Here is a 14,819-nt window from a genome sequence, read left to right on the forward strand (position 1 = left end):
GCTGAGCAGAGGCTACTAACCAGGCTATGACCAAGTCTTGGTACTCACACGCTGCGGCTGCTTTGGCTTACACACGCGTTTAGCCTCTGATTTCTTTTCCACTGACAATGATAGCGACCGCGACTGCTGGTAAAAACGCAACAGGACATTGTTAAAGTGTTAAGATATAAAAGTGCTCCTTCACAAACAAAACAATGTTTTTTTTTTTGTGTTGACGCAGCTTTTATTCCCCAAAAGAAGTCACCATAGAGGCCCCCTGAAGCTAAATTGGGATGAAGATGATCCAAGTGCAACGCCCCTTCATAACAATATCATTGCAATGCACACAACAGTAGAATATGCTTGAGCTGCATCTGTAGGGGGCATCTAGATCAACAATATTATTGGCCCATGTGGCTGGACAGGAAAGGTGGAAAAAAAATGCATTTAAAATAAATACAATTAAAACAAATGATAAAAAAGACACTTAAGTTATCATTTGTTTTTATTTCAGAAAACATATTAAACAGGCTTTGCTGACAAGAAATGTTTCTATCGAATAGCAATCTCCTAAAATGCAAATGATTGACATATTTTTTTCACTGAATTTAAAGGCCTTCTGAAACCCACTACTACAGACCCCGCAGTCTTATAGTTTATATATCAATGATGAAATATTAACATTGCAACACATGCCAATACGGCCTTTTTAGTTTACTAAATTGCAATTTTAAATTTCGCGCGAAGTATCCTGTTGAAAATGTCGCGGTATGATGACGCGTGCGCGTGACGTCACGGGTTGTAGCGGACATTTTGATCCAGCACCGATCCCCGCTATAGGTCGTCTGCTTTAATCGCATAATTACACAGTATTCTGGACATCTGTGTTGCTGAATCTTTTGCAATTTGTTCAACTAATAATGGAGACGTCAAAAAAGAAAGATGTAGGTGGGAAGCGGTGTATTGCGGCCGCCTTTAGCAACACAAACATTTACATTCCCGAAAGCTGACGGTGAAGCTTTACTATGGAACAGAGCGGTCAAGCGAACATGGTTCCCTTCCATATGTCAACCGACAGGTTTGGGTGGAAAAATGGTGGTAATAAGTCGGCTCTTACCGTAGACATGAGCGGAGAGCTTGCGTCGTTCCTCCTGCAGCTGCGGACTCTCTTGCTTCCTCCCACCGGCCGCCCCCGACCATCGGATGCTTACACCATGGAGGAGGGGGGGGGGGAAAAATGTCAGCCCGGCTGGCTTGCCTCGTCGAGAAACGTGGCTTCCCTCTGAGACACTGGCGGTCACCACACCCGTGGCCACACCCTTCCGATTTACAGGTACCATATAATCTCACTAAAACACTAGTAACACAATAAGCAGATAAGGGATTTTCCAGAATTATCCCAGTAAATGTGTCTAATAACATCTGAATCGCTCCCACTGCCCTCGTCTTTTTTTTTTTATATTCTAGTCCTTCACTCTCACTTTCCTCATCCACGAATCTTTCATCCTTGCTCAAATTAATGGGGAAATCGTCGCTTTCTTGGTCTGAATCGCTCTCGCTGCTGGTGGCCATGATTGTAAACAATGTGAGGAGCTCCACAACCCGTGACGTCACGCGCACATCGTCTGCTAAAACCAGTACAGGCAAGGCTTTTTTATTAGCGACCAAAGGTTGCGAGCTTTATCGTCGACGTTCTCTACTAAATCCTTTCAGCAAAAATATGGCAATATCGCGAAATGATCAAGTATGACACATAGAATGGACCTGCTATCCCCGTTTAAATAAGAAAATCTCTTTTCAGTAGGCCTTTAAGCCCTTACAAATGAGCATAATCATGGTGATTAAGCATAGACTACTCACCTGTGATGTATCGTTGTCGCTGTGAACTCCATTCACTGACGCCGACTGATTCAGTGTCGTCTGATCGAGACTGGTTCTGCGATTGATGAAGAGAGTATGTATGTTGTCAAACGATGTTGACAATGTGGACCAACGGTTTTATGCTGTATGAAAATCAACCTTTGGTTTACCTGGCTGCAGAGTCGTGTATTTGACTTTCTACCTCGGAGGGTGCCACTTCTGCCAAGGGTGGAGTGGGGGGTCTTCGTGCTCTTTCCTCTTCTTCTCGCCTCCTCTCCATTTCCTGCTCCTCGAGCTGAAAAATAAATACATGATTGAGGCAATTCCAAGAGTCTCATATTAGCGAGCATAACTCACTGTGGTCAGTTTCTCCAGCATCACAAAGCGCTCCTCCCAGGAAGCGGCAAGTTTTTCGAAGGCCTCATGGCGCTTTATTAGACTTTCCACCTCATCCACATTGGAACCTAAGTCTGCTGCCCGCACCAGAGGTTCTTGACCGGCCAGCCAAGACTCTGCGACGCAGGCATCACGACCAAACTGCAACACTTCCAGCACTGCAAAGCGGAAAAACCCCCAAAAAACTAGGTAACTTTCTAAAAGAAAAGTTTGTCCTCAGTGTATAAATGGTAACATATATTGCATACTAATTTGCAAATAGTCCATCTTGTCCTGCCACTTTTTGTTGATCTTGTCCCTCTGTTCTTGTAGCTGGGCGAGCTTTTCCCGGATCTAAAATGAAGACAATTATTAATGAGCGATGATGTAATCATTTTCAAAATGACAGTAAAAGAAAATGACCTCATCGGTAGCATAGTGATTATTGTTGATTAGCGTGATCCCCATGTCAATACAGGCTGTAAAGCTATTCGCCCTGGTCTCGATTTCTGACTTGATGTCCTGATGATTGGCAATGACAAGCCCAGCAGAAGATACGTCCCTGCAACAAAAAGATAAGCGGTGAGTATTTCTCTTACTTTATGCATCTGCAATTTTGCACTAACCTGGGGCTGTCATGTGCATCGATCTGCAGGTTGACTCCATCCATCCAGAGCATGAGGTCTCGCACTATGTTGAAGAAGCGGAACTTTTCCACCGTGTCCAGGAGGAGCACCCTGCGGGTTTCGCCAGCCTCCAGAAGACCCTCCCAGGAAGAGGTCACAGCATGCTCACTCCTGTTAATGTCATCCGCTTTCTCTCCAGCGTAGGCTTTCTGCAGTCGTGCAGCATCATCTTGCACTTGGTTGACCTCAAGGGTGAAAAATTAAAGCAGGGCATTAATTTTTCCACTCACAAATGCCTCGTAGAAGATCGGTGTATCAGCAGATTACCTGTCCACTGAGGGCTTGGATGTCATTTTCAAAAGTATTGTGTTGTCTATGTAGATGCTGGACAGTGTTCAGATCCCGGCCAAGGTCGGACGGTAGCGCCTGCCGCTTCTCCCTAATGCGCCCGAGAACCTCCATGGCATCCTGATGGAAGCGGTGCAGCTCGTAGGAAGCGGCCAACATTTGTGTGCGCGTGTCAATCAGTTCCAGCAGGTCGGCCCAGGCCTCATTCAGCCCATCCTTCCACTCGGCCACACTAGCGTTCTCCGGGTGACCAGATTCAATGAGGTCATCTGCCAGGCCATTCACGCAGTCTACGCGCTCTTGGCCGATTGTGCTGGTGTCACGAGCAAACTCGCGAAACTTGTCTCTCAGCATCTGTGGACAGAAAAATGGTTAACATTTCTTTTTGGTGTAATTATGTCAACAGACAATGGAAAAGGGAGGAAGAAGAAGCTTACAGTGACATGCTCATAGTCCTGTCCTAGTTCATGGGAGCCAGCAACGACCTCTCGTTCTGCAATCCACTGTTCCAAGTCATCCACCTCTCTCTTTAACTGGGTCAGACGGAGTCTCTCCTGAAGCCGGCCGCGGCGTTCCTCGGCCAGATCTTTCAACCCAGCGTACAACTTGTCAACTTGTGCTTGTCGTAATGTGATTCTGTCACTGTCAAAGTGAGCGTGCACAATGCAAGTTTAAGATGTAAGACTTTACTCTGAAAAGGTGTAAAAGAGCAGCTGATGTTTAACCTCTCTGGATGTTCACTGGTGACCATTAGTCGGCTGCTGTTGGCCAACTGGTGGATGGTCTGGGCGTAGTCTTCCAGCGCTTGCTCCAAGCTCTCGTGCTTTTTCACCATCACTAAAGCACTTTGCTCATCCTGCGAGGCAAAGAGATAATGATGATAAACTTTCACGCAACACAGTGACACTAAGTCACTTCTTGGCTTTGGTAATCTTGGCTCACCTTGGCCTTTTCTTCCGACATCATGTGCAGCTCCTGTTCTCCCATCCAGGCCTCTGCCTCTGCCGCATCAGTGTAGAACTGCTGGGCACGATTGGCTTCCACTAGGCGAGCATGACGTTTGTCCGTCTCACCAATCAGTTGGTCCCAAAGATCCTTCAGCTCAACAAGACGCTCCTCGAGAGCAGATTGTCGCTCTCCATCTAGCTGGCTTTGTGTCTGGCCACGTTTCTGGATGTCATAAATACGGGGCTGATGTCCCTGGATTTCCTTTTGCAATGTCTGATTCAGAAACAAAGAAACAATTATTTCAACCTTCTTGCTTTATAAGGCTATGCCCAGGGCCAGCCCTTGACATAAACACTAAGCGGTTGATTATGTCCACAATGACTGGGGTCAGAAAGGCACATGATTATGGCAACCGGTCAATTCAATCGGTGATCATCACCTGTGTCCTTGTGCTCTGCAGGAGTTTTTGTACTACTTTGATGGACTAAATGGCCTCATAAATAAAACTAAACTTTGTTTCCAAATAACTTCAGCGTTGATTCAACATATCACTTTTGTACTCATTTTAGTTTCGTTTAGCAGCGGTTTGCTCATTTAAGATTGCTTCAAACGCCATTGTTGTGACAGATTTACTACCATAGTTCTAAAATGACCGTACTATTTAGGTTTATATTGTGGCCAAATCTTTTCCCCGACAATATAGTGTCAAAAGAACATATTTTTTCATTGTTTTTGCTCTTTTATTGTGTTTTGTTTACTTTTGCAATTGATGCACATGTGGCATAGCAGTTTTGAATTATCTTCAGTGTGGTTGGAGAAATCAAATACTTTTCTTTCCCCTTGAACCTATCTAACTATTTTTTTAACCCTTTCTTTAGAACTTTGGACATCAACTGGAATATAAACTTGACTGTTGAACATACAGTACTGGGTTGAACTGAATTGTAGTTAATGTTTTTTGTTAGTTGTTTAATATTTGATTATTTATAGTAAATATAAATATCTACATAACTTGTAAAATATCAACTACAATTGAACTACAACCAAGAGTAATACAGTAAACCCTTTTTAATCACTGTTAATTTGTTCCGGGCCTAACCATGGTAAATTAATTTCCGTTAGGTAGGAATTATTCATTATAAATGTATAATTTTTTTATCTAGAGCATATAAAACCCTGTTTACAACTTTCTAAATACAGTTTTGCCATGAAATAAAACCCACATAATCACATGCACATGCCAGAACCTTTGAAGCCCAATGTGGCAAGGAAAAACTGTATTACAATATTCACCATGCTGCAGTCAGTCCTAGCCCCTAGCGTGTTTCACAAGTAATAATAAAGAATGACATGGGACCACAAACAAAATCTTGTTTAGACTGTGGAAAAAAGTTTTTAAAAAAGTACCTGGTTCTTCTTGATAAGAAGCTGTACAGTGGGAAGATCTTTTCCATGGTCTGTAGATGTTGCCAATGGCATTCTCTCTTTTACCCACAACTATACATTAAAAGAAATGGCCAATTATGAGCAAAAATAATCTGTTTTATCCTTGATCATCCAATTTATTGTAGCTCACTATTTCATCTTCCAGATCTCTGTTGAACTGGTGTGCTTCTTTGGATGCCAGTAGTCTCTGTCTCCTCAGTTTAAGAGGATCTTGAAGGCTGGAAAAGCTGTCTGTGACACGCCTTTGTTGGCCATCTACCTCAGATAGTCCAGCGTCTTCCTGAGACAAAGCCAAGGCTTGAGACTGCAGGGACTGCACTTCCTTCTCTCTGACCTCCATTTGGTTCTCCAGTATCTACAAAGATGTGAGACAATCAATGTCAACCAAGCAGACATGACCACCAAGTGTATGCACATATAATATTATAATATGTAAGGATATTAACTTGACATTGTATGCTTGTACTACCTGATGCTTATTGAGCAGGATGTTGACACTTGTCAAATCCTTTCCGTAATCGTCACTTTGCAGCTGACTCTCTAGGTTTTTCACCCAGCCATCCAGAGCAGAGCAGCTCTGTGTGAACAGCTCTGCACGGTTGGCATCAAACAAGCATTGGGCTTTGGTGCGGGTGGTGCTCTCTAACTCCTCCCAATGGTGCTGTAGGTCTTCTAGGGTTTGCTGGACAACAGGTTTTAATTCTGGCTTCTCTGCCACAAGAGCCTGGCCCTCCTTTTTAAGGAGACATAAAAATACCACTTGTTAACACACTGCTAAATCATGGAACTACTACCAAACTACCACCACACAAACATTATTAATACAATTTGTGAGGTAAGATTCCTCAGTCGCTATATAGGGAAGTCACACCTTGTCAATTTTGTCCAACCAGTCTTTGTTCGAAGCCAGCTCTGCCATGAAGGCCTGGTGTTTCTGCCACTTGCTGTGAAGATTTCTGGCTTCATCATACGACATGTCCTGAGCAGTCAGCATTTTCTCATTGATCCATAATGTAAGCTACAGAGAAGATAACATCAATGTTATTATTCTTTGCCCTGTATTTTGGTATGGTTTCAAGATTTAGGCCAAAATATTGCCAAGTTTTCACATGCAGTCTTAGTTATCATACGACCAAACATTGCGCGCAACAAACTAATTTACCTGCATATCATTCTGTGAAGTCGAATGCCAAAACAAAGAATTTCACACTTTGTTGACTGAGATTCTGTGTTTTGTTTATTGAATATGACTGCAAAAAAGTCACCATGGGGCCACAGAAAGTTGAGAGAACCAGCACTTTCATAAAGCTGAGAAACCCGTAGCATAGTACAAAGGTGGCTTGGCCCTGTCCTCCTCCCTCTCCACTCATTGGCGTCTTTGCCAACTAGTCTTCAATAAAAGTAAAAGTGATATTTAAAATGTCATATCTATTTCGAAATTTTTTTTTGCTTTTTCTGTAACAGTAATCACTAACTGGTGGACCATAGTTCCGAACTGGGCGCCAGGGCCAGTCAAGAATGTATTTACTGTAAGTATATTAAGTTTTGACGGAACGCTTCTATTTTGACCGGCGCAACTTTTATAGACTTTACGGCGCTGGTTCATGCGAGTTAAACCAGCCCACATGATACTGCTCAGCCAATCAAACTTGTACATTCCAGGTGGTAGACAAGGTGACTGCAATGCAGAGGCAGAAGAGAGAGAAGTGAAACGAGTGACCTCGACCTTGGCAGAACGAAATGTTCTGTATCTGGACCCATTTGTATTTTAGTTTAAATTAATTACTACTTTAATTACTAGAGGTGCACGATAAATATCAGACAGATAATTGTCAGGCTGATATGAGGAATTATGTCATACAGCTAAATCCGATAAAATTTAAAAATGGCTCAGAAAAAAAAGCTTTTTTATAAAAAATGTCCATTCTGTGCTGTAGGTGGGTTAGGGTGGAAAAATCAAGCTCTCCTTTTCTCTAAAGCACTGTAAACGGCCTGCCGTAAACTCCTTTCAGTCATTATCTAGCAGCCCTGCTGCCGCCTGTCTGCTTTTTGTTCCAGTGCCGGGTTTTTGGGTCACCGGGCAAAGCCACCTGCGCGCAACCCTGTTACTCATTTCCTCCTGACTACTTTAGCTCTCCAATCCATTCAATCGACGCCAGTTGATTCCTAATGGTTCACCCTTGCAATCGTGTTCATCCCCTCTGCTTTGGCTCCACTCACGCTTCTCGTTTTCCTGTGGCTTTGTCCGCATGCTGCTGTGTAATGTTATTGTTGCTGTTATGTAATATTTTCTCTCCATACCTTTTGAGTGTATTTTCTGTTTTTTCACATCTTTTGTGTGCATCCTTAGTTTTTTTCCTTCACTCCTTCCTCAGTGCTCTTTTTGTTAATTATTATATGTATCTTCTATTATTATGTTTGTTCTGCTTTGGGATTCAATGGAGTTCTACTCCGGCTAAGCTGATCGGACACCCTGAGCTCACTGTAAACAAATATGGTGTCAATTGTGTAGAACTTCTTCACCGTTTGTTTTTTCCGCAAAAAAGGTGTGCACAAACTACAGTTAATTTTAAATTACAAAAAACAGTAGATATAAATGAGTTATTGGTATGAGTCTTGAGTAGCAGGAAGTAATGTGTATCAGTAATGGCTTGAAAATAAATATTATTCATCCCAAGTACAGTATTTATGATACTAATGTACTAATTAAGCAACAGAGGCACTGTATCAGTTTTTTACCTCCTGTCCATCTTGAAGGAAGTGCTGCAGTTCACGATTGTCCTTAAGTTTTGCCAGCAATTCATTGGCAGACTTCTTATTCTTTAGATGCCTGGTGAAATTCAATCACAATGTTGATTGTTATATTGTCTTTGCATGTAAACATTTATTTTAAAAATTCATGTTTAAAATGAGTTTTAACAGTGTTCTCACCTTTCCTGAATAGAATCCAATTTTTCTTGAATCTTATCGGAGTTTGCGTTGCCGTCGTTAATGAGGCGCCGCCCTGCCTCCACAACACCAGTTATCTTTTCCTCGCTGGCTTCTGTGGTAGTGAGAAAATCTTCATACTTCTTAATGGCCTTGTCTGCTCCCTGAAGACTTGTCGGCATCTCTGTGTGGGACAACACATACTCCTGCAAAAGGAGAAAATAACAATTACTCATTTACTTTGGTAAAACACAAGTAGAAATGAGGGGCTAAATTAAGGAACTATATTGAAAAAAATCAGTATCTATTCTTTTCCAGTTATTATTTTTTTAAATGCAGTTTTTTCTTATTTTTGAAAATTGGCCCTAGTGTGTGAATGTGAGTGTGAATGTTGTCGTGTCTATCTGTGTTGGCCCTGCGATGAGGTGGCGACTTGTACAGGGTGTAAGTGCCTTCCGCCCGATTGGAGCTGAGATAGGCACCAGCGCCCCCCACGACCCCAAACGGAATAAGCGGTAGAAAATGGATGCATGGATGGATAACTAGACATAGAACTGTGGTGGATCTAACAACTCTTCTGTTAGTTTCTCTAAAATGATGTAATAGTATGTTTGGGAAAAACCTTCAAAGCAAGAGCTCCGATTTCAATTATGGCTGCAGGTATGTTTAAAATTATCAGTGAAATGAAAACACTTAGGTCATGTTTTTTTTTTTGCACCTACGGGCTAAGGTTTCATCTTTAGTCCTTGTGTCGTTCTATCATGACTGCACTGTCTGCTCAGCCCACCAATATAGAAGACTGATGATTTGGTGTTGGCTTTGAACTTTCATGGACTCTACTTTTTTATATAAATGTCATTGTAGGTTTGTGCTAGAGATAATCAAGTTATTTTTCCTAACCTGGCTATTGAGGAAGGCCTCTGCCTGCTTTGCATCCCTCAAGAAAGTCTGAAAGTCAAAGGCTTGGGCCAAAAGACTGTGTCTGTTCTCCCACATTTGCCGCAACTCATGCCAGCCAGTATCCAAAGCCTGGAGCCTCTGTGCCAAGAACATGTGCTGGACATCCGTCTGACCCTGGGTAACCTCATCACCGACAACTCGCATTTTCTCGTAGTCCTCTTTATAGTTGTCCACTTCATTTTTGATGTTTTCATGCTGGGCTAGTAAACTCTCAGCCTCAGGTAAAGAGGTGGGACTGTCCTCTGACGCCACAGCTGTCTGAGTGCGGGAGAGCCACGACTGGAAGTCATCTAGATCCCTGAGGAAGCCTTGCAGCTTACTGGCCTCGCCCAGTGACTCCTCACGTCGTTTCATGGTGGAGTTCAACTCCTTCCACACTTCTTGTATCTCCGCCAGGCGACCTAGAATCTCATCAGCTTGATCTGGATGTTCCTTGGCCAGTTTTTCTGCCTCCTCTTGCAGGTCATTTAATTTTCCCTATAAAGAAAGAACCAATGTTCAACACTGTAATTGTTTCATATCCATACCACCAACAAGAGTGAAAAACAGCAAAGTTGATATGTACATAAAGCCAACACAGATTTTATGGTGAGTTCACAGATTTTACTCCATGTGGTCTTCATACCTGAATAGCTTCCAGGTCTCTCTCCATGCCTGTGAGTTTTCGCTGCAGTGCCATCACTCCAGTCAGGTCATTTCCCAAGCTCTGAGTGGATTCAATAACCTTGGTCTTTTCTTTCATCCATGATTGGATCTCATTACACTCCAGGTGGTAGTTCTGGATGTTAAGGGCTGACTCAAGGCCTTGTTTCTTTTGACCAGACAGTTTTTCAAATTCTTTCCACCTAGGGATAAAACCAAATGTAATTATTGATATTAGGTTGTGGAAAATTGCAGTTTGCTGGGTCATCATCATCATGTGTTATCCCTGACCTATTGTTCAGGTGGTCGCGTGTTTGGTAGATTTGGTCTTTGTTACAATTGTCAAAGGTCAACAGCTGCTCAGCCACCTGGTTCACATCAGTGACACGAGTTCCTAGGTTGTTCATCTCTGGTTCCAGGGTCTCGAACCTATAGCCCCACAGAAACTCAATTAACAGTTTGTACTAAAGGTTACATAATGCACTATAATAACAACACCAAATGTAAGAACTATGTAAACAGGTACAGTAGCAGAATTGCTTCACAGTACAATTTTTACTTGTGCTGGGGATGCAAGGATTATTAGTAATACAACTACTAATTGCATTCATTATTATTTGTTGTTAATATTTATAATTTTGTACTGTTATTATGGTATTATTTAATTACTGTTATTTCGGACAGTAATAAATAACATATCAAAAGACTGTTATTTCATAAATTTGAATTACTCACTGCATAATAATTGTGAAACCGTAATTATTACTATATAGGACTATAGTCGTACAGCAGGGGTCTCAGACACGCGGCCTGCGAGACGTTATTTTGCGGCCCCCACCTTAATATGAAAGTTTAATGTTAGTGTGGCCCGCAAGTTTTATATGAATGGCGCTTGACAGCGTTGTGTGCGGAGCTGAAGGAATCTACCAATCACGGAGTGGTATATGGCTCTCGAGGGCCGAACATTGACGTCACTTGCGTGATGCAAGCAAAGAAACGTTTTGCCACTTTTTCACTAGACCCGCACACGCACTTCCTCCCGGCCTCCCTGCCTCGCTCGTCCACCTGTTCGCTCTCTCTGTCACTGTCTGTGTGGCTTTCTCCCGCTTCCTCCTTCGACCGGGAGACGAGCGGTCCGGTAGATTCCGAAGCACTCCGCCGAACGACCAAGCGACAATACAAAACTGTGGTGCACTGGACCCCAGCGCTGATACTCCGACAGAGTTGCTGGGCGAATCAGACGTGTAACGTTAGTCGTGATGTTAGCCCGTTCGGGGTTAATTGTTCTACCGTAACTGTAAACTCCACGGCGAGCCTCTCCCCCTTTCTTACGTGCCTGGCTGCAGACACACCGCGACACCTGTCCGTCAGTAACAACAGTCCCCGATAACCTGGACCAATTCAAACCGTTATTTTCATTTTTTTTTTATTTGCATTGCCTCACACGATGAACACTACATATATTTATATATGACGCCGGATAACACCTCGGGAGTCGTCACTTTTTTGCGCTCGCTATCCCGGTACTTTCCCGGCTATTATTCGCTAACCGCCGTGTTGCTGTAGGGAAGAAAAGCGGAACGACACACTTTGCGGAAATAACATTATTCTCCGTGCGTCGGCTAAATACAAATATATTCCACAACCCCATACATTTCTTTTTCAAAGCCTGCAGTGAAAAGAAAGGTTAGTGATGAGCAAAAACAATTCCAGGAAAAGTGGGAGATGCAATATTTCTTTGTTGAGCAAAGGGGCACCCCAATGTGTCTTATTTGCACAGAGAAAGTTGTGGTGCCCGAGGAATACAATTTGAAACGAGGAGTATGTAATTTTTTTTTAAAGAAATATTTCCTTGCGGCCCAGCCTCACCCAGACTCTGCCTCAAGTGGCCCCCAGGTAAATTGAGTGTGAGACTGCTGTCGTACAGTCAAAATCTATTATTATTGCATCCTTACTTGTGACATACATAATGTATATAAGGAAGCTGTCAAATATTGGTGTATGTGACCGTGGTTTTAGGTGATTTTCTGCATCTATTCCTGTTTCTGACCTTTGATGAACCACTTCCAAGTCTTCCAGTTTGGTCGGGATATCCATGCCATGTAACCACTTCTCTTTTTCTTCCACCCACAGTTGGCAGGCGCCCGCCTCACTGAACATGCGATGGAGTGCCAAAGCACCTTCCAGTGCCTGTCGCCGAGCCGCCGAGAGGGATTGTAGCTCTTTGTAGCGCTGCTCAATAGCTGGTAGTCGACCCTCCACCTACGTTGAAAATAAACAATAATTTAAGACATGACATCATTTCAAATGTATGTCATAAAAAAACAACGCATGCATACCTGGGGAAATTGAAGATAGGCTTGTGGCAGTGCTTGGACTTGCTCGTGCAGGGAGTCAATGAGAGGCTGGTGGCTCTTAATCTCCTCCTCTATTTTTCGCTGCTTGCGAGCTAAAGTTTGGGTGGAGAACTCGTCGTGACCCATTTCCTGAGTAGACACCTGCCTTAGAGTTTCCATTAGCCATGCCTCCATGTCATTAGCATCTGCTTGAAACTGATGCATGGCCACTGAGTCCTTAAGCTTCTGTTCTCTGAGCTTTGTTGTCTGAGAAATAGGAAGAACATGAAAGTAACAATATCAAACTGCCAACTTATTGTATTTAGTGTCTGGGGCAAACCTTATCAAACATTTTAAAGGGGAACTGTACTTTTTAAAAATGTTGCCTGTTCAAACAGTCATTATGAGAGAAAAGGACACATGTATTTTTCTTAGGATTCTAAAGATGATGAAAAAAGTTTCAAAGATGCGGCTAATGAGTCACCGCTGTAGTCTTCAACACCCTCCATCAACGTTTTATATACACGCTGTGAATATACAGTATATAGCGGCATGGCGTAGTGGGTAGAGCAGCCGTGCCAGAAACCTGAGGGTTGCAGGTTCGCTTCCCACCTATTGACATCCAAATCGCTGCCGTTGTGTCCTTGGGCAGGACAGTTCACCCTTGCCCCCGGTGCCGCTCACACTGGTGAATGAATGATGAATGAATGATAGGTGGTGGTCGGAGGGGCCGTAGGCGCAAACTGGCAGCCACGCTTCCGTCAGTCTACCCCAGGGCAGCTGTGGCTACAGATGTAGTTTACCACCACCAGGTGTGAATAAATAATGGGTTCTGTGAGCGCTTTGAGTATCTAGTAGATTAGATTAGATTAGATTAGATAGTACTTTATTTATTCCATCAGGAGAGTTCCTTCAGGAAAATTACAATTTTCAGCACAATCCCATTCAAGATCAGACAAACATTAAAGGGAGACAGAACAGGATCGCTGACGGGTCTGCCGGTAATAGGAAAGCGCGATATAAATCGAATCCATTATTATTATTATTATTATTATTAATATTATATATAATATAGTAACAGATACGCTCATAATAATTTGTAATATGTACAAAGTTTACCGTATTTTGGTCATTTATTGGTTATTGTTAGTACAACTACATACACTGTCTATATAGATCTCTACAAACAAAACATGAAATGTGAGCCAATACTTTATAGATACTAAAATATGATTGTTTATGTTTTTAAGTCAGTACAAATTTGTGTCCGATAAAATTGTGTTGAGCATATTTAAACTCAAAAGCCACTCAGCGGCTGACGCAAAAGCTAGCTTAGGGCTAATGTCGTAGCATGCCGTCGCAAGACAATGTGCAACTACTCTAGAAAAATAGTTCCTCAGTGTTCACTCGTACAATAACAATGTTGTTACAGTTTGGTTATTATACAGGTTACGGAACGTAAATGACGTATTGTTGGCGTATTTTAGTTGCGTTTTTAAAGTGACTTATAGGATTGCTCCCATTATCTGCATTGCTAACCACCTAGAACAAGGCAATTATTAAAAAATTAGAATGCAAAAAAAATAACCTTTTGTCTTGTTGTCTCTCAGAAATATTGTGAACAATAAGATAAATTCCAAAAAAGTGCAGTTTCCCTTCAAAATAATTGTGATCAGCACCCACCTCCACCAGATGTGTCCACTGTGCACGGATATCTTTAATATTCTCTGTGACTTCCGGGGCTCCAAAGTGTCCCTCGTCAACTAAAGCTTCCCCTGCAGCAATACTGTTGCTCAGAGGGCCATAGCGGGCTGCCATTTCATCCGTGAACGCCTCATGTTTGCTGACTAGGTGAAGGGCAGAAGTTAGGTCCCGGCCACACTCCCCACTGGTCAGAATCTGTTCTTGTTCTCGGATCCAGGCTGCCTCCTCGCCCAGGTCCCACAGGAACTGCCACAGGCGCCGAGAATCCTCAAGGCGTTCTCTGCGTTGTGCCGCAAGTTGACCAAGCTCCTCATAGGCTTGGCCCAGTAGGTCAACTTTTTCACTTACAAGTCCTGGCTCACATGGTTTGTAAGCTGGCAATTAGAAGGCCAGAGCATGGATCTTAGATGTCTTATGGCATATAAATTGTAAACAGACTGAGCAAAAATAATGTTTGTAAAATCACCTTGATCATGGGAAGTGAAGCGATTTGCAGCTCCCTGCACTGCTTTGATTCCTTCAGCCTGAGCTGAAATATCAGCCTCTACTAGATTATGTGTCTGAAGTAGGTCCAAAACATCATGCAAATGTTTGCCACTATCTTGGGACTGGAGACGACTCTAAACACAAAAATACAGAATTAGTATATTTAACACAGCACAACATG

At 42.7% G+C, this 14,819-nt stretch overlaps 1 protein-coding gene across 5 annotated transcripts in view; it reads right to left on the bottom strand.

Annotated features, from left to right (window-relative positions):
* The window catches only part of sptbn2 (spectrin, beta, non-erythrocytic 2), an 89,795-nt gene that overhangs the window by 13,671 nt on the left and 61,305 nt on the right, over positions 1–14,819 (bottom strand). For 2 of the 5 annotated variants that reach the window (XM_061898279.1, XM_061898281.1), the window contains 24 exons: positions 14,619–14,772; positions 14,132–14,526; positions 12,452–12,715; positions 12,163–12,374; positions 10,404–10,541; positions 10,096–10,315; positions 9,411–9,947; positions 8,514–8,716; positions 8,322–8,412; positions 6,454–6,600; positions 6,052–6,315; positions 5,713–5,937; positions 5,544–5,633; positions 4,131–4,409; positions 3,914–4,044; positions 3,626–3,830; positions 3,168–3,542; positions 2,841–3,085; positions 2,638–2,776; positions 2,484–2,568; positions 2,197–2,393; positions 2,010–2,134; positions 1,840–1,915; positions 49–126 (listed from right to left, as the gene is read on the bottom strand). In XM_061898279.1, the coding sequence (XP_061754263.1) occupies positions 49–126; positions 1,840–1,915; positions 2,010–2,134; positions 2,197–2,393; positions 2,484–2,568; positions 2,638–2,776; positions 2,841–3,085; positions 3,168–3,542; positions 3,626–3,830; positions 3,914–4,044; positions 4,131–4,409; positions 5,544–5,633; positions 5,713–5,937; positions 6,052–6,315; positions 6,454–6,600; positions 8,322–8,412; positions 8,514–8,716; positions 9,411–9,947; positions 10,096–10,315; positions 10,404–10,541; positions 12,163–12,374; positions 12,452–12,715; positions 14,132–14,526; positions 14,619–14,772 (4,875 nt within the window). The remainder of the gene's footprint in view (positions 1–48; positions 127–1,839; positions 1,916–2,009; positions 2,135–2,196; positions 2,394–2,483; positions 2,569–2,637; positions 2,777–2,840; positions 3,086–3,167; positions 3,543–3,625; positions 3,831–3,913; positions 4,045–4,130; positions 4,410–5,543; positions 5,634–5,712; positions 5,938–6,051; positions 6,316–6,453; positions 6,601–8,321; positions 8,413–8,513; positions 8,717–9,410; positions 9,948–10,095; positions 10,316–10,403; positions 10,542–12,162; positions 12,375–12,451; positions 12,716–14,131; positions 14,527–14,618; positions 14,773–14,819) is intronic. The other 3 variants (XM_061898282.1, XM_061898284.1, XM_061898280.1) reach the window with 2 other exon arrangements.

This window comes from Nerophis ophidion, linkage group LG04 (genome assembly GCF_033978795.1).
Source record: "Nerophis ophidion isolate RoL-2023_Sa linkage group LG04, RoL_Noph_v1.0, whole genome shotgun sequence".
NCBI lineage: Eukaryota > Metazoa > Chordata > Actinopteri > Syngnathiformes > Syngnathidae > Nerophis > Nerophis ophidion.